Source organism: Wyeomyia smithii, chromosome 2 (genome assembly GCF_029784165.1).
Source record: "Wyeomyia smithii strain HCP4-BCI-WySm-NY-G18 chromosome 2, ASM2978416v1, whole genome shotgun sequence".
Lineage (NCBI taxonomy): Eukaryota > Metazoa > Arthropoda > Insecta > Diptera > Culicidae > Wyeomyia > Wyeomyia smithii.
Genome location: NC_073695.1, coordinates 31,970,639 through 31,991,008, shown reverse-complemented (window position 1 = coordinate 31,991,008; position 20,370 = coordinate 31,970,639). Strand labels below are relative to the sequence as shown.

At 41.0% G+C, this 20,370-nt stretch overlaps 1 protein-coding gene across 2 annotated transcripts in view; it reads left to right on the top strand.

Moving 5' to 3' along the window:
- The window catches only part of LOC129724887 (myosin light chain kinase 2, skeletal/cardiac muscle-like), a 60,992-nt gene extending 47,063 nt beyond the window's left edge, over positions 1 to 13,929 (top strand). For both annotated transcript variants that reach the window (XM_055680162.1, XM_055680163.1), the window contains exons 4-6: positions 6,614 to 6,709; positions 6,773 to 6,876; positions 13,302 to 13,929. In XM_055680162.1, coding sequence (XP_055536137.1) covers positions 6,614 to 6,709; positions 6,773 to 6,876; positions 13,302 to 13,644 — 543 coding nt within the window. In that variant the 3' untranslated portion in view covers positions 13,645 to 13,929. The remainder of the gene's footprint in view (positions 1 to 6,613; positions 6,710 to 6,772; positions 6,877 to 13,301) is intronic.
- The last annotated feature ends 6,441 nt before the right edge of the window (positions 13,930 to 20,370 follow it).

Sequence of the window (20,370 nt, the reverse complement as noted above, 5' to 3'; positions counted from 1 at the left end):
TCTTTAGTAGAATTGCCTGCCATTTCCAATAATTCTGCAGCTACTGAAAACTCCATAACAGCCGCCAGATAGACAGGTGCTTAAGTATCAACGCGCCCAGAACGATCAGCCAGAAATTGAAACCCGGCTTTTCTTTCTTCTCCACGATCAGCAACCAACGTCCGTGTGGTGTCGGCACAATCATGGAATGAATTATACATAAAACACAAAGCGTGCATTCTTAGTCAACTAGGTATATTCTGTCGACCTTGTTAGGGAAAGAAGCCAATCAGAGGCCGACATTTGCGTTTCGACAAGGCTTGACAATTTTCAATAGTACAACCGTTCGAACAATCAGCTTACAACTTTCTGCATTTGGACGGGTGCTTGGTTGATTTTTCAATCGATTACTGCAAAAATAACGAAAATCGGTTGGAAACTGACTGAGCTTAAAACGGTTGAAAATGGACAATTTTTGTGACGCTCTCGATGTTTTTGGTTTTTGAAATTGGATCCCTGTAATGAAATTGGTCCCCTGTATATGTTGACGTAATTCTACGTCAAAAAAAAGGCTTGTAATTTTCACAAATCAATTTTTTTTTTGCTTCTTAGTATGAATTTCCTTTTTTTAAGTTTGCTTTATGGTCACTTTTTAGTCTCTTTTCGGTTCCTTTTTGGTCTCTTTTTGGTCTCTTTCTTCAGGCATTTGGTCTCAAAAGTTCCTATTTTTGAGTCGCTCAGTCGCTACCAGCTCTGCGCTTCGCCATTTCTAGATACTTATCATCAAACCACCCACTATGCGTGGTGCCCACTGTTTTACTGATCGCGTCGTTCAGGTGCGTCCATCAACATTTCGAGTGAACTCTGCGGCAATTCCTTCCGTAAATAGCCTCTGGATGTTCAGACGTATCATCCCCTTCGATCTTGATTTAATTTCTTTGGACAGCCGGGCGTGAATCTTACCTTAGCTTACCAAACAGTGGTATGGCCTCTACTGTATATGAGAGTCGTTTTTACTCCACACGGTCCATGGCAACAGTTCGCCAGCTCTGCAGTCTTCGTTGGGTTCGTAGGTCGTCTTCCACCTGATCGATTTACCTTGCCCACTGTGCACCTATCCGTCTCATCCCTGACAGATTGGTTTCATCGAGCTGTCGTCCGACATCCTTACGACATGCCCAGCCCACCATAGCCCGCCAATCTTAGCGATGTGCGTGGACGTGGATAGATGACTCTCCAAGCAGTTTCTGCAGTTCTCCACATGACGTTCATCATCTGCAGTCCACCGAAGATGGTACGCAGCACTTTGCGCTCGAAAACCGCAAGAGCGCGTTAGTCCTCCACAAGCATTCTACTTGACCGGAGTCTTCTCCGAGGGCCAGAGTATATGCGATTTACTGCGATAATGCACCGATAAATTTCTCTGCTGGCATCATTAAACAGTAAGCACGATACCTTGCGTTAAACCTCTAGAGTTTCGAAGGGGCTCGAGAGTACCCCCGATACTCAAACTACACACCACTCAATCCATGGTCGATTTGATCCATCGCATTAGGTTGTCCGGAAATCCGTTGTCGTGCACAATTTGCCATAGCAAATCTTGATCGAGTGTATCTATTCCGATTAAACATCGATAAATAAATGATGTGTGGGCACGTTGTATTCGCAGCATTTCTGCATATCCTGCCCAGCCGTGAATAACTGATACGTGGTGGCACGGGCACCCATAAATCCCGCCTGGTAGTGCCCAACAAATTGCTTCACAAATGGTGATAGTCGAAAGCGAAGCATTTGGGAGAGTACGATGTTGGCGACGTTCAGCAGAGTGATTGCCCGGTAATTGCAGCACTCCAGCTTGGCGCCCTTATGTTTAGCCTCTCCATAGCAACGTGATCTCGTTTCTCTTGTTGGCACTTCTTCCTTCGGAGAACTGAATTATGGCTTTTCCGTACTCGTCGGTATCGTTCCATGTTCGCTATCGTACGGTATTGCAGCATACTCACCCGTGTTGCGTTCGTCTCCTCGACTAGATGTTTACATTCTCCGGCAAACCAGTCGTTTCTATGATTCGGAGCACTGGTAGCTAGAAGCGCTACAGCAGTGCTCCTTCAACTATCTTCAAGAGAAGCTTCCGTAGGTAGCGTTGCCTGTAGCTGCTGCGCGTATTCCTGTAAACGTATTCCGTATTCCAAAATGGAACATATCTTCGTCGAAAAAACACATAGAAAAAATCTTAAGATATCATTTTGCTGTAAATTCATTGACCTTTAAAGTAAAAATACAAAAAAAATATTCGTCTTAGTTTCGGACGAATCTTCTGCACAGTGGAACTGTCAACTCGATCCGCCATTTTCTTCCATCATCTCCCTAAATCAGCTATTTTTTATCGTTCTGTCACTTTTCTTCGACTTGCTCTTGATTATCGCCCAATATGTTTAAATTGGACGAAAATATGGGCAATTTGGTGGGTTGATAGCTTTTTCGATGATATCAATTCCATTCTCCTTGCACCAATCCATGACTTTTCGGCTGTAGTGGCAGCTGGCCAAGTCAGCCCAGAACTTCCCCGGATCGTCATACGATTGAATGAACGGCAAAATCCGATTCTGGAGGAACTGTTCCTTGTACACCTGGCCATTAATGGTTGATCTGGAGATAATAACCTGGGTTTTTGCCACAGCTGCAAATCCCCTACCACACTATCAGCTTCCGAGCGAATTTGTCAGCACACACAAATTTAAACCGCTTGACGACATCACCCTTGAGATTGAACATATAGAGTTTTCGTCCTGGAAGCTGCGCGAAACCTGTTTTCACATATGCCACATCGTCCATTAAAATGTAACCGTCGAATTTGGTCAAGACTTTATCATACAGCATTCTAGCGCAGCGTTTCACAACGAGATTCTACTTGAGCGTCCTGTTGGGGTGCTTGCTGACGTCGATCGACCGCTGGCCTTGACGCCGACAGATTCGCAAAACAGTGCTGTACGGTGCCGAGAACTTCCTAGCCAAATCGCGCAGGGTGATTCCAGGGCTCGTTCGAACTGCTCTACAGATTTTCAATCATAGCTGCTTGTCAATCGTTCCACTTCTGCGATTGCTGTGATCTACGCGATCCAGCGTTAAAGTTTAATTGAATCGCTTTGGCGCGCTTTTTACGGTTGATTTGGGGAATATGAGGCATTTCGCAGTTTTTGCATCTGACCACGTCGGAATTTCAACGTGAGTGTGCAAAATTTTCTCACGTCTTCCACGTTCCATCGTCGAAAAGTTTTGATCCACTGACTCGAATTTGATGAAACTTCCACCACTGTAAACAAGCCTTCCTCATCACTGCGCTGTCATTAGTTTCTCGTAACCGCCACAGTAAATAGAAAGCTGCGACCAAATATTAAGTGGATCTAAATTTATACACCATCGAGAGTTTTGAGAGCATGCATGCAGCCACTAGGTAGTGGTCCGAATTTATATTCGCACTGCAGTAGGTGCGAACGTTTATAACATCGGAGAAGAACGATTAGAACGTGGTCGTTAATTCTTTATCTGTTGGTCGGGTGATCTCCAGATGTTTTGTGGATATCTTTGCGGAAGCAGTAGGTACTTCGGATACCACGGGAGACTGCAAAGTTCACGCACCGATGGACGTTATCATTAAACACGGCGTGAAGGCTACCTGACCCGACTACCGCTTGCCGTCCTACCAGGGCCTTCATGTCCCCAATGACGACTTTCACGCAATGCCGTGGGCAACTATCGTAGAACTTCTCCAGATGCGTGTAGATCGCTTACTTCTCGTCGTCTGGTCACCACTCATGTGGGTAGTGCACGGTGATAATGTAGTCAAATAACCGGCACTTTATCCTCAACTTGCACATCCTTGCTTTGATCAGCTGCCACCCCATCACGTGTTGCCGCAGGCATCCAGTAATGTGAAGCCGATTCCCAGCTCGCTGGTGGTGCCACAACTCTGGTAGAAAGTAGCAGCTCGGTGCCCGCTTCTCCATACCTTCTGTCCTGTCCAACAAAGTTCCTGTAGAGCTACGACTTCGAAGTTTCGTGGATGTAGTTCATCATTCATTGTTGTGTGGTATACACTACTCGTCATAAGTTTGGAATCGCTTTACTGAGTATTGCAACACCCAGTTTGCAATATGCAACACCTCCCGAAAAGTTTAGCATCACCTGAATGCTGCGGGGGGGGGACTGCGTAGCCGCAAGGTTACAGAGTCCGCTTTGTTAAGCGGATGGTCGTGGGTTCGAATCTTAGTAGAATCAGGCCATTCGATGTCAAAAAGGACTTTAAGTATGAGTTTATTCTCAGGTTCCCCACCACTTACCCTTGCTTTACGCTGAATTCTATAATACCTTTGCGTGACTTCCTCTTAACAGAAAATAAGTCCCTATTATCAATAAAACTGGCCAGAAGGAAGCACGACGAAACTTCTCCAGGGAATTATAATGACGATATTTGGCAGGAGGAAGGAGGCTCGGTATAGAAGAACAGTAAGCGTGTAAAACGAGGGGAAGTACATTACACACAAGCACTGATAAACAATAATAATGGGCATGCCACTTCTCAATAGCGGTATTGCTAAAAATAGAAGTGCGGGTCACAGCAGACACCCGGGCATATCTCACAATAGATCAACGATTCTGGTCGCAGTGAGGAAGTCCATACAGAAAAAAAAATCACCTGAAATAGGCTGAAATCTCGTGTTTTTGACAACCTAGAAAGTTGCGGTGTTAAGCAAACTTGTTCAGAAGGTCAAAGGCTACTGTATGGTAGCCAATTCAGTGTGAAATTTTACCGCTATGTGGCGCTATTCGGCACACAATTTGTCGGATTTTGAACTTACCTAAATTCACGATTCCGACCTGCTAGAAAGTTACGGTGTTCAGCAAGCTTGTTTAGGATGCTAAAGGCTTCTACATAGTAGACAATTTAGTACTGAATTACCCCACTATGCGGCGCTAGGATGGGGCTTACACGCGCTTCCTCAAACGCACCATGTACTGAAGTCAGAACCACTCGGCTTGCATGTAAGCCGACGGCGTTGCGTGTTCGGTCTCCAGCTTGCAGCGGAGAGTAATACGAAATGCCCCCTGTGGTAGTCAAATCCTTCAATATTGGATTAGAGGCAATTCTATTGCAACTCTTTGCAGCCGAGGTAATCAATTTAGTCGCGATATCGTCAATTTTCCCCATAGTAAAACGGGTTGTGTATGTTGCTGATCAAACTGTCAACATACCAACGCAGTCGCATGCTATATGTTATAACCTCCTCAAATGAAAGCACTTCTTAAGAATAAACACACACAAGCTTACGACGTATTGTGTGTGGTGATCAAATTGTCAACATTCAAATTGATTTCACTTCGTCATGGGTAAACGATAAGTGTAAATTATGTGATTATTGAGCTAAACTAAGTTCGAAACGCTCAAAACTATATGCACATTAGCGCTGCGTTGCGACTGAATTCCGCACTATACTATCCGCCAATTACAAGCCCTTGACTGCTTGATTAACTTTACTGAAAATCGCAACCCTCCAAATTGTAGGATTATTGAGCTAAATAGCGTTCAAAACACTCAAAACTTCGTACACACTAGCGCTGCGTTGTGGCTGAATTCCGAACTAAACTCTCCCCCAATCACAAGCCCTTGACCTCCTAAGCAACTTTGCGGAAGACCACAACTCTCTAGGTTTTCAGAATCAAGAGATAGAGTTACATTGATCTGCCCATATCAAGTGATGCTAAACTTTTTGTGGTGTTGCAATACTCAGTAAAGCGATTCCAAACTTATGACGGGTAGTGTAAATGAAAAAATAATTTTACAAAAGTTCACATCGTTGGACAAAGTAATTCTATTCCCTCAACAAAAAATCCTGTCGCATCCTAGAAAGCAGAGTGATTTGCAGTTTCATGTCCCAAGTTTCCAATCGTAGTCCTTATTTCATTGCCTAGGTCCATGCCGATTGTTCCGTATTATCTCTTACGTTGTTTGTCAGATATTGTTTTCCGGGGCGGCTCGTTGGGTGTTCTCAAACCCTTTGATTCGCCGCGGGACCAACGTGTCAGCTCTGTCTAGAGTCCCACGCTGACACCAGGACGTTGATCAGCCGCTCCTAACATGGAGATCAGACGCTGTTTTGAGCCACACTATCTTGATGAACAGACGCTTGGGTTGCCGAAGCATTTCCTCTACCGCTGGAGTGTGGTTTACGCACCAATGAAAATAAAGGCATCGGAAGCAAAAAAATTTATTTTAAATGGTTCATAGTAGAAAAATCTTATAAACAGAAAATCTCGTGTTGAAATACCCAGTCACGTCGAAATAATTTTAATTTGAAAAAGCACCAGGTCAAGAATTTACAGAAAGCTTTAAAAAATATTTGAGGCGAATTTCAAAGGACTCCACATCGTCTCTGAATCGTCGATAATTCCAAAGAATGTAAATATCTATACCAGTCAGATTTTTCCTGCTCTTAAAAAAAAATGTTGAATAAATTAAAAAAGCCATATAACATCTCCCCCCAAGAACAATCCCAAAAAACCCTGCGCACGGTTATGGTTGTAACACAACAATATATCTCTCATCTATGGCACTAACAATCATGAATATTTTTAGCCAGAAAACATCCTCTGTTTAACAAAGACTGGGAATCGCATTAAAATCATAGATTTCGGTTTTGCCAGACGTTACGATCCCGACAAGAAGCTTCAGGTATGTAAGAAACCATGTTTGCTGATTGAAAAGAAATAAATTCACGATTACCTTTTTTTGCAGGTTATGTTTGGTACCACAGAGTTCACCGCACCCGAAGTTCTCAATTATGACGAAATATACTTCTACACGGACATGTGGAGCTTAGGTGTAATCTGTTATGTACTGTGAGTAGCGAAATCTTCAACGGAAAAATCAACACAACTTAATCCCATTTGTTGAATCATGTTCTAACTAACAGCATGCTCAAAAACGTACAGGAAATTAATGTTTGAACTCTAACTATCTGATGCTTGTTAATTCGCCAACAATTAAACAACCGACAATATTATAGACATCTCATTCTTAACTTTTGTCTCCCTCTTGTTTCGATCAATCAATCGCTCGGCCCATTCTCACTGTCGAAGCGTATACCATCAGACGTTAATTTCGTTCTTCCGATTCGTCACGATTTAATATTTCTGCACCGCGCACCGCTGTCTGCAACGGTAGAATCAGGACTACTCCAGATGGCGGTCGTCCATTTTATTTTAATTTTTGCTTCCCTCTCCCCTTTTTTTAAACCGTACGGTAACGATGCACTACTATATGGTACACTATTTAAAATTTTTGGAAACACTAACAATCTTTGTTGAAAATTTTTTCTCCACCAAGAACATTACCCTCACTTAATAACTGTAGAAGATCACATTTTCAAACCTTTTTTCCACAGAAGAGAGCGTTTCGAGGACGAGAAATGCGAATAGGTTGCGTGTGGTAACAGTTCTTGGTAACATAACGTTTTAACTTTAGTTTTTATTATCGGTAATCGAGATACGATACTTCACCAAAGGAAAGTAATATCTAGAGTAGGTTAAATGATAATGAAACAAAAATACTGACATCAGCTTGTCGGGAAGGAATGTGGACAGCGAGGGCTGTCGTGAGTTGTTTTATTATCAATTGATGCTTCTAGATATACTTTCTTCACTACCTTGCACAGGGTCGCCACACACGTCAAAGTTTACTTGATGGTCTATGTTTTGACAATTTCTTTTTTGTTTATTGGCATTCGGTTGTCTTTTTTCATGTTTATGCAAGCCTAATTTCCAAGGCTTTGCGTATTGAAACATCTGGAAATTGCGGAGGATGTTTGAGTTACTCCTCATTGTAAATTATATTGAATTCAAATCCCAATAGCAGACATCTTCATTGTTCGCATTTGTTGTGAAAATCACTTTTTCAATAGACGTCACAAATTTATTTCTTTTTTGTAAGATTTTATGGTTTGCAAAACATTTTATTATTTAAAATAATCTTAACCAATCTTTTAGTGAGGTTTTGTATTCCATGTTTTGAGTGTGGATTTGGAAGACTATCGAATTACGCTCCCACGGTTTGCGCACATCTCTTGGTGAATTCAAGGAGAATTGTTTACTGCTCGTAAATCACGTAGAACGTGCATACATCAAAGTGTTAGTGGGATTATTTTTAAGTGCATCGAAACTGATAAAAAATTTCTTATTTTTTCCACCTATATTTTGCGTGGTCTGCAGTGTCAGTTTTTTTGTTTTCGTCAAAGTATTGTCTTCGATTAATAGTACTTAGCACTTAGGCCTCCTTTCCCAACTTTCCATTGGTCACACAAAATATGTTTCAAAAGTGTGAATCAAATCGACAAGAATAAGATGACCCTTGTAAATAACAAACTTATTTTCTCCTAGACTTAATCTTCTAAAATGCTGGATGTGTGGAGTAGAGTGGCCATTTTTGTAACATCATGCGATTTTGATGAGCGCCGAGTGGAAAAAGTTTACTTTTTACTCCAAAAATAAGCCATGAAAATTTGAAGTTGATCCAAGTTCATTAAATGGACCCACAAAACGCTTATATTAAAAAATTAAGATTCTCATAAGAACTGTTGTTTTTTATTTATTTTTTGAAGTTTTTTGCCTAAGTTTCTTAAAGTAGTTGTGTATTTTGCGTCGAAATACTCTTCAATTATAAAATCATATCATTAGGGACATTCACATATTACGTAACGCTAAATTATAGCAATTTTGAACACCTCCCACCCCTAAATACCGCAATTTTGCATGGGGGCCTCACGCAATGGAACTCTTCGTTGAATATCCCCTTCCTCTTAGTACGTTACGTTATAAATGAATGACCTCTCATATTCGTTAGAGGTTTTGAAACTGCCATTCAGTGATTATATCCTTAATCGTACTTCATTGCAACAACTGCGTGAAGTGAACCGCCACAATCGGATTGGTGAAGCAAAATTATTGAAATTATTAAGAACTTTTTGTATGGATTCAATGTTATTTTTAGTATTATTATTATTATTATTATTATTTTCTATGACACAGTTCAGCACTAGTGATCTGAATGCACTAAGACGGTAAATTTTATCAAATACGGTCGGTAGATTTCCTGTTGATCGAATATCAATTCTCATGAGTTTCGATGAAAGTGCAAAGTACTTGGGCGCGCTTAAAATTGAGTCAAGCTACGGCATAAATATCGCCTAAGAAGTTTATAATACGCTAGTGGATTGGAATATTTCAGAAAAGTTTCGAAAACTAACCAATATTTATAGTTCATTTCTATGAACTTTTATGCAAAAAATATTACATTGCATTACATGGCATCGGACCTGAAACACTTGTCTTTAACCGTTTTACAAGAGCATCAAACGAAATCAACTCATTCACAGCCAATCAACTCACTCACAGTTCCAATGATCCAAAAGTTCTGATCATTGACCATAAATTGCCTTCAAGACATTTCCCTGTTGGTAGTCAAACTTCACATTCAGGTGTTTTTCGGATGTACGAGTGCTGTCTAAAGACTGGAACGCGCAAAAATTGGTCGACTTCAAATTGGTGTATTTCGATTAAAAATGCATTAAAATAACCTCGAAATGTTGCATTTTGGAAGTTAAGTGTATATACATCGATTGCCAAAATGAGTTTTCACCGGTTGCTCTCCAGTTTTCAAAATGGCGTCCAAGCAAGAGAAACAGTGTGTCAAAATTTTGCTCGCGCAGCAAGAGAATCCGACGTTCTCGCACGCCAAGTTGCCGGATTTGCTGGATGTGGCCAAATCGACCGTAACATATGTTTTAAAAGTGTTCGAGGAGCGTCAGGAAGCCTCGAAGCGGCGGCAATCGTAATTCGGATGTGGCAGCGACGATGAAGAAGATGGCAGCGAAATATAAGCGGAATCCTAGTCTCTCCATCAGATATGTCACTGGCAAGCTCATTGTCTCCCATAATAATGTGCAGCGGGCCAAGAAACGAGCCGGGTTGTCGACGTTTAAGACGTGGAAGGTGACGAACCCAGATTTTGAACAAAACACCTAGGCAAAGCGGTGGTCCGGAAAACTGTAATCTGCTTACAAAGTTCGACTGTGGGTGACGAAACTTATGTGAAGGTTAATTTCAAGCAGCTTCCGGGACAGGAATTTTATACCGTACCAGATAAAGGGAAGGTGGCCTTAATTTTCAAAACCAACAAACTATCGAAGTTCCCGAAATAATACTTCGTCTGATACACGTGTGGTCTAAAAAGAGGCATTTCCATCACTACGAAACCATTAAACAAGAGATCTATGTCCAGGAGTGCCGGGAAAACCGGCTGCTACCTTCCCTAGAGCAATATAACAGACCTGTGCTGTTCTGGTCGGACATGGCAACCTACTACTATGGAAAAAGGCGATCGAGTGGTATGATACGAACAACGTGGTTGTGGTACCCAAAAACCTCAATCCTCCTAATAGCCCAGAACTCCGTCCTATCGAACAGTATTGAGACTTGGTCAAACGGAATATCAAAAACACTAATAAATCCATCGAAAACGAGCAGCAGAATAAATCTAGCTTGCGTTCGGCGACGAATATGGTCGATAAGACCACTGTACAAAATTTAATGAAAGTGATTAAGCGGAAGGCACGGCAGTTTGGATTTAGCAAACCAAAAATAAACGAACATTTTTTCCTTTAAATATATGAGTTGAACTACCAAAAGAAAAATGAAAAGATTTTTGTATCATGAATTTTGACTGAAAGAAACGATTTTTTTGTTGAGCAATTTTTGCGCGTTCCAGTCTTCAATGTATTAATCAAGTAATGAATTCTCTACGTGATTCTTTCGCTTATTTTTTTTTTTCGTTCATCTATAGATTCTTTCGCTTATGCCGAAATTGATAGTCGTCTCAGACGCTGAAACTGAAAAGATGAAGAATCGCTTGTGGTATTTAAGCCCAGAATAAGTTGGATTGGCCTGATATCCCGTTTGAAATTAAACAAAAATGATCTGGCGATTAAAAGCGAATGGTCCTTAAGGTGAAACGGTATTGAAACCACAAACATCCAATTTCGAATCACCACTTCGAATTTTTAGAAGCACAAGACTCCGATAGATAATGCATTTCCTGTGAAAACGCTTTTTTATGTTTGCTTCACCGCAGCAAACATGAAGTAGCGTTTTCACAGGTGACGCATTAACTGTTACCGAGTCTTGGGCCTTTAAAAATTCAAAATGGTGACTGGAAGTCGGCCATTTTTGGTTTCAATACCTAATGTTAAATTTATGAAAAATTCTAACCGTGTTTCAACACATATTTAAGACGAATTTCAGTTTATTTTGCATGTTGTTGATTTATACCGAAAAAATACACACCTCATCAAAATACAAACTTTTTAATAAATACCAAAAGTTATATTTTTTTTTAAATTTAAATTAGGGTGATAATATTACTGTTTTATGAAAATACAAGTGTATTTGAATAAGTTTATCGAGAGATATGTGTTAAAATAAGAAAAAATTCCATACAATTTTCATGTTAATCGATTTCTCAAATATAAGCGCTTTGTGGGTCCATTAAATTAACTCCGATGAACTTCGAATTTTCGTGGCTTATTGTAGAGGTCATAAGTAAACTTTTCCAGCCCGGCGCTCATTAAGATCAATAGTTTTAAAAACGGCCATATAAAATATGGCCACTTTAGTGTGGAGTTCATCTAACAATATCAAGTTACACAATATCTTAATAGAATTTTTCAAACAAATAGATGTACACACAATTTCGAGAAGTAACATTCTCATTTTCTTCTTATCAAAATGTGACATGAACTATCCACCAGATTGAAAAACAACTGAGTTGATAATAAAAATTATATCGATACAGGGTTTATAGATGAGATGATAAAAACTCGTCACAATGGAGAAGGGATTAATTAAAGGACTAATTTAACCTATCAAATCCATTTGAATGCACTTGAATCGTTTCTGCGGCTTCCTAATGGAAGTACAGGGCATCAGGAGTCATCGATGCTCAAGTAGAATTCTTGCTTCTGATATTACATGGTGCAAATCCTATCACATGAGATGATTTGGGCTAATTTAGCTGAAAATTTTCATACTTTATCCAGTCAATCAACAAACATTCCCACAAATCATAGTTTCTATTTAAATAGTTCTTATCTGGAAAATTTACTAAATTCGAATGTAGAAAATTATCGCCAAAATTTTCATAAAAATAACGATTGAAAATTCCAAGTTTTAATTGTCCACTGAAAAACGTCCTATTAAACTTCTCGTATCAGTCGAGCTTACCAGTTACTACTCATCACTGCAAACAACTCAATTTTTTCGTAGTTTAAAAATCATGATTTTCTAAAAAATACTTCCGAACGGGGTATTTATTTTTCCCAGTACAAATATTTCACATTCTTTATGAGTAGGAATACAAAAGATCCCCCGTTCTGAAATCCCGCTTACGTAGAGCATGCCCATGAGGCTGGTTAAACTAACCTTAACCAAAGGTAGAGCTAGAAACACTCACTCACACCCACAGATGCCAGGCGAGCGATGAAAATCTTGGGTTTTCTCACAGTATAACCCACTGTCGTGATTATCTAATCTATACTACCCCACCACATCAGTGGGGCCGCCTTCCGTAATAAACTGAAACTGAATACGGGTATAGATTTATAATTCCGGCGATAATTACAAATTGAATTCTAATTACAACATTACACACCAATCTCCGATGATCAATTGTGGCCGACTGGGAAAAAATCTTAGTTGGAATATGTACTTCCACGCTGCGGATCTTCCCGACTAGGCGCACTACAGGTTAACACTCCTCCCAACGGACTAACTGACTGACAGGTCGATTGAATTGGTAATGATAATTGCTTCACTGTGCTGCAACTGAGAATACGATTAATTGTACAGAATTTTTTGCACTTGTAAAAATGTATAGAACATAAAATATGGCGTTTTTCCCCAGTACTTAGTATGCTTCCAAACAAGATTTGTTTTAACCGCAGTTTAACTATAGTTTGCCAATTAATAATACTTCTCCAGTAGAATTTAGTTGATCACTAAAACACTGAAAAAATGCAAACTAAATGATTTTCGACACACGTTAACACATGGCTAACGGGCCTTGATTTCGCTCTTTAGATAGTTAACACTAATTAACTGTGACCGATCCGCTGCACAACGCCATTCCAATCCAACTGTCACTACGCACCCCCACCCCCCCCCCCACCCAACAAACACCCTTTCAACCAATCTCGTCTATATTCCGCTTTCCACAGACTCTCGGGGCTTTCACCGTTCGTGGGCGATACCGACATGGCCACGATGAACAACGTCCTGCAGGGTAAATACTCGTTCAAGTACAGTTCCTTCGATGCCGTCTCCGAGGACGCCAAGGACTTTGTCCGCAAACTGCTGGTGCGCGATGGCTCGAAACGGCTCACGGCCAAGCAAGCCCTCAAGCACAAGTGGCTCGCGGAAACGGCACAAAACACGACCGAATTATCCATAACAAAAACAAAATTGAAACGTTATGTTATTAAAAAGCGGTGGATCAAGGCAGTCAACACGATCATCGCTCTGCGGCGGATGGGTGCCAGGATCGATTTCGATCTGATCTGAGATGTGTGTGGTGGACGGGGACCACCGTTTGTAGGTATGTGTATGGGTACTAGCTTACCTCCAGCGAGCGGCACGGTGACAACGGGTTAACGTTAAAATGAGACCAGCGTAAGCGCTTGATAGAGTTTTATTTCTAGCTTTTAAGGTGTAATTATCGTGTTCGTATAATTGAATGTGAACTTTTACTTTTAACAAACCGTTCAACTCGAGTGAAATATAGATATTATGTACACACAAGCCTATGCTGTTGACAACTGTCAATAAACTGCAATGGTGGAATTTAAAGATGTTCTCGTTACATTTGAATATTGTTTTAAGGTTATAAGGTTATAAGGTACTTGTGTGCGCAGGTAAGTGATTGCTTCGAAATTCCTATTATTGTTTCAAAGAAACTTCTGTTTAAAATCAGTGATATGCTTGAAATATTAAAATTATTTCCCTGCATATCAAGAGATTGTAAAAGTTTTCATGCATGCTTGTTTCTCCGAAATTTAAGGAAATAAAGTTTCAAGAATATTTTAGTTGTCGTTTCAATAAATCCAACCCTAAAAATTTCATATTTGGCATGCCAACGAATTTGAATAATAACACGGTACTTCAGCGATTTGGAACTTCCGATGTGACCTACTGTAGGTTGTAAGTCTAGTTGAGTGTAGCATTCGCTCCTATTAGAAGTTTTCCAAACACACCTAAAATTATGGTCAAAATGTCGTTTTCTGGACCTCAGCGTAGACAATTTTTTACGTAGAACTACGTTTTTCTTTAGCCTACCACATAGGGATGTAAATAGGGAAACTATTAACGAAAAGGGGACGAAATATGTCCCTTTTTAAATGCTTATGAATCGGTTTGTTTTCAACCGATTTCCTTCATTTTTGCAGCAATTGTTTGGAAAATTATACACGCATCCACCCGAATGTAGAAAATTGTTGATTGATTATGCAAACTATTGTATTATTGATAATTTTCGAGCCTTGTTTCAACGAAATTTACGTCCTCTGATTGGTCGCTATATGATTGCTTCCCAAGCACGGTCGACAGAATCATATACCTTGCAATTGAAAACATGCTATTTGGCCTATATAAGAGCCTGTTTCAGCCGAAGCCGCTCATAATAGTTCTGGACAGCGACGAGTTGTCAACAGCAGTCGTCCTTCCTTAGCAGCAGCACTAGCCCTGTGGTTGGTCACCACGTCTCAGGAGCAGCGCGGTTCTTCTCAGCGTGTGTTGCCAGACTGCCATTATTCCCCCGTGTTAGGGCAGCATGAAGATCGTCATCACCAAATCCAATTTGAACAGCAAAATGCCTTTTTCAAGGCAAATAAACAAGTAATTGAAGGGTGAAAATTTCCTAGCATCAACACAAGCAAACATTCTTCGCGGGATCCTAGGAATCAAATTCTGTTGAAGTTTATTTAGTTAATACCCCCACTGTTGGGACAGCACGAAGGCTGCGATCAACATAACCGATTTTGAATAACAAACTGCCCTGTTAGAACGCATTCACAAAGGCAGTTAATTCGAATATGCAGAGCTAATATGACGTCGATTCAATCAATCAGCATTAACAGAATTTCGTCGTCTCCCAGCTGCCAAGTTGCAACATGATGCAAAACGCAACAACGAGCAAACGAAATCGCTTGATGTTACAAACCGCAATAAGATACGGGTTAAAACCGTTGCGTGTGTGAGAGCACCATCGGTGTTTATTCGCTGGGAACAAATATCAAATGCGAATTGTGGAATAATTCGTCTAAACAATATTAGAGAATTAGACAACTGAACAGAAAGGCGTGGCCTATTACGTAGCACTCTTCGGCTATAAAAGAGTGTTTCTGGGAAAACTAGCTACATTCATTAGTCGGAAGGTGAGCTGGATGGACCGTCCACAACGTTGACAGCAGTAGAAGCAGATACAGCACTCAGAAGTAACAGCGGGTTGCGCCTGTGGCTGCCTTCAAATTAAATATATCACTTGCGCTGTGGTTGGTCACCATGTCTCAGTAGCAGCGCGGTTCTTCTCAGCGTGCCTCGCCAGACTGCCATTATTCCCCCACTGTTGGGGCAGCATAAAGATCGTCATCACCAAATCCAATTTTGAACAGCAAAATGCCTTTTTTCAAGGCAAATAAACAAGTCATTGAAAGTTAATAATTTTCGACAACGTAAGCAAGCATTCTGTGCGGATTCTAGCAGTTAAAATCTGTCGCGGCCGTCTAATTTACAGAAGGTGAAATAGCTCCCACAGTGCATGTTGTCCGTGTAACTTAACTCCCCCACTGTTAGGGCAGCACAAAGGTTGCGATCAGCAACCGATTTTGAACATCAAAATGCCTTTTTCAAGGCAAATAAACAAGAACCGTAAACTGGGGTGACTTTGATCACCGGGGTGAATATGATCACTGTACCTCTTTTTTGAAAATGTGGTAAAAAAGCACTCGTAGTGCTTGGGACTTGACGTAATCTTCACTGATTGCGTGGATATATGTTCGAATTGCTACTATTCATGCATTTCCTGCTATTTAAAGTGTTTTTCATGCTAAAATATTAATTGAAAATCAAGTGTATTTTTGGCGATTTTTGTTGCATACAAACAATCGGTTCAAGCAGATTCAAAACAACAAGTTGCAATACGTAAAGTTTTTTTATTTTGTTCCCAGATTAGTTCTTAAGATGAACAAATATTATAACAATACATTTTATTGTTATTTTTGCAAGTTTTTCCTCAAAGGCAATGTTGAGTCCCAATATTCTCCACAGCGTATTACATATTTCTTTTTAACAAAAACCCAAGACGTACCATGCAAATTTGGCCAATTTCATAAGTTATATTCCTCGTGGACGAGTTTTTGATAATTTTAAACCACCTTCTCTCTCAGTTTCATATATATTCTAAAAATTTTGTATGAATCTTGTACATTATAAACTGTTCACGTAGAGTGTGAATGGCCCCCAAATTGCTTTCCATATTTAAAAATTCGTTTAAGTCGTTTAAGGTTGTTCAATTTAGTGAAAGTAGCAAAGTGTTACACCAAATTCATCAAAACAATGAAGTGATCAAAGTCACCCCGGAATGATGATTGGTGTAAAATTTTTAGAGCATATTCAAAAACTACAAAATTGTTGCTAAACTTTTGAAGTAGTGACTGAATCTTTTTAAATGCATGCCAGTACTTATTTTAAAAATATCGAATAATATTGTTTTCAGTATATTCTGAAAATATTTGAGATACAAGCAAAAAAGTGATCAAAGTCACCCCAGTTTACGGTAATTGAAGGGTGAAAATTTTCTAGCATCAACACAAGCAAGCATTCTTCGCGGGATCCTAGCAGTCAAATTCTGTATGCTCAGTTGCAACATGATGCAACACGCAACAGCGACAAACGAAATCGCTTGCTTGATATTGCAAGCCGTAATACGATAGGGGTAATACCGTTGCGTGTGTGAGAGCAACATCGGTGTTTATTCGCTTGATACAAAAATCAAATGCGAATTGTGGAATAATTCGTCTGAAGAACATTAGAGAATGTGACAACTGAACAGAAGGGCGTGGCCTATTTCGTAGCACCCTTCGGCTATAAAAGAGTGTTTCTGGGAAAACTAGCTACATTCATTAGTCGGAAGGTGAGCTGAATGGACCGTCCACATCGTTGACAGCAGTAGCAGCAGATATCGGCACTCAGCAGTAACAGCGGAATGCAGCGGATTGGTCACCATGTCTTAGGAGCAGCGCGGTTCTTCTCAGCGTGTCTCGCCAGACTGCCATTATTCCCCCACTGTTGGGGCAGCATAAAGATTGCCATCAGCTAATCCAATTTTGAACAGCAAAATGCCTTTTTCAAGGCAAATAAACAAATCATTGAAAGTTAATAATTTTTGACAACTCAAGCGAGCAAACTGTGCTGGATAGTAGCAATTTAAATCTGAAGCAGCCGTCTAATTTACAGAATGTGAAACAGCTTTTACAGCTCGTGTTTCCAGTGTCTTTATTACCCCACTGTTGAGGCAGCACAAAGCAAGCACTTTATGACTCATTAATGAAACACCACTACGTCAGTTATGCGGTCGTGTCTTGGATACAACCTCCTACTTTTTTAACACACTCATTTCTCACACGATTTCGATTGTTTTACCTGTTTTGGAAAGTAGAAAGATAGAACTTTCAAATCATGTACAGGTTTGTACTAACTTCACCTGAATATTTCGTTGGTTTTTATCGCGAAATTATTTCAAAATTTAGAAGGTAGGATTACCTAGTGCAGAATAAAATAAGCGTTCTTTAAAAAAAACCACAAGGGTTGTATGCAAAGCTTGGCTGGTAAACGGCTGAACAGAGCGTACCTGCAGTACAACCCGTACTAGCTGGCATAAAATATATCTCATTGTGGTCCATAGCACCCTGCCCAGCAACTAGTATCCCTAACTCCCTGTGGTAGCAGCCGGGATACGAGTAACCAAGCGAAGATCATGGTAACCAACCCATGGTGGGACCTCGGTCGTATACAGACAGGAAAGAGGGAGCGGCTCATAGCAGCGTCTGACCAGGAGCGGGTGCTGAATAAAGAAACGTACTGTCTCGAACGCTATACCAAAGATGGTAGCCCCATCACGAGACTCGGTAGGGTGGTCCTAGCAAGGCAACCTACCTGAACAATTACGCTACGAACATTCAAGAAAATATAACTCGGAACACTCGGCATGGACTAGACAACGATAAACGGATCACGAGTGGAAACTCGGTACCTGGAACTGCGAAACGCTAAATTTTGCGAGCGGAGACAGGGTGCTGCTTGAGCAGCTAAAACTTCGCAAGTTCGACATCGTGGCTCTGCAGGAGATCTGTCGCAAAGGTGAGAAAGTATGGAAAGTCCGTGGAGGTAAGGCCCAGTTCTACCACAGCGGTGGAACAACCAACGAGCTGGAAACGGGTTTTTGTGTTATGGATAGAATGCAAGATCGCGTGATCAATTGGAAGGCGATCAACGAGAGGATAGGGCGTCACAGCTTACACACCGAGACAAACGACAACGGCTAACGGTGCATCAACTTCGCAGCTTCCAGAGGCCTAGTGATTAGAAGCACCTTCTTTCCACGCAAAGATATCCGCAAAGCCCCCTGGAGATCACCTGACCACCGAACAACACGACCACGTTCTCATTGATGGCCGACTTTTCACGAACATTTCAAACATACGCTTCCTTCGGGGTGCGGATATCGACTCAGACCACCACCTTTCTACCAACCCGCAGGCTGCCGAGAACTACGCGCGCCTACTCGGACTCGACTCTCGACGATGGATGGGGGGAATTACGTTCGGCGATTGAGGCCGTAGGCGCGGCACTAGGTGTGGTAACGTCGAGTCGACAAAATGACTAGTTTGACGGGGAATGCCAGCAAGCGATGGAGAGACAGAAAAGAGCTTGAAAAAACTATCTTTTACATCGCCACGAGAGAGAACGCGGCCAAATACCGAAGAGCTCGATTCTGAGGAAGAAGAAGCGCCAGCAGGAGGACAAAGATCATGAAGAGCTGGAGCAACTGTTTCGGGCTAACGATACGCGCAAGTTTTAGAGACGGTGAACCAATCCCGTAAAGGCCACACATTCCAGTCCAGGAATGTGTAAGCACGTAGAGGGAAACCTGACCACACGCGAGCGCGAGGTGGTTGACAGATGCCAGCAGTTCTTCGATGAGCACCTCAATAGCGGAGCAACGGAAGGAGGCGGAAGGGAAGTTATCCTTGGAGTGCCACAAGCCACAGTAGTGTCCCAGGTCCCGATATCCTGGAGATCAAACGGGAAATTGGGTCTCTCAGATTCTTGTGCACTTCTCCAATATTTGGAAGGAGTAAGAGACGAAGAAGAGAGAGATATTTTTTATCTGAGAGTCAGGGATCGGGTGCTACTCGTTTTTTTGCGAGCAAAGTACACGCCGTTGGGAGACTGCACATTAATTTCTAAAGAGAAGAGTAACAGCAGTTCAGATCGCACTATACATTCGTTTCCAAAGAGACGAGTAAGTGCAATTCGCATGTCACAGCACACTTTATCGAATTCGTTCTGGACTACACTTTGCAGCTTAAAAAATACGTGTGAATGTGCTGGTAACTCCCTACAGTACACTCTGATTTTTTCGAGTGTAGTCCGGGACAGATAAAGTGTAGTTAGAGACAGAAAAAGTGTAGTACGGAAAGTTAAAAAAACATTTACGGGGTAAAAAGTGTAGTCCAAATGTAGCTACACCGCGAAAACGAATTCGACATTAAGTGCAATGAAAGCGTTCGAAAATTGTTATGAAGGTTGCATTAAAATCTGTGTAGGTACGAGCCAGCAGGAAGACGCAAACGGACAAAATTTTCACACAGCGCAGACATATAAATGGTTTATTTCAAAGGTGTGATCCGCATGCTCATAAAAACCAGAAAATCTTCATGAATCTGTTTTTTTTTTTAAATCAGTATATAAAGATACCTGCATGAAAATGTCGAAAAAAACAATCTGTATAACTACAAATCTGAATATGTGGCATCACTGGCTGTGATCACACTCTCAACAAAGAGACGCGTAGAGACCGAGAGAGAGATTTTCTGAGATAGAAACTACGTCTTTCTGCACTATTCTGGGGTAAATTCTGTGAGGTCTCCTGAACGAGACGAATGAAGTGTGTTTTGCGATCCAAACTGCTCTTTCTCGTCTCTTTGGAAATTGATTTGCAGTCTCCCAACA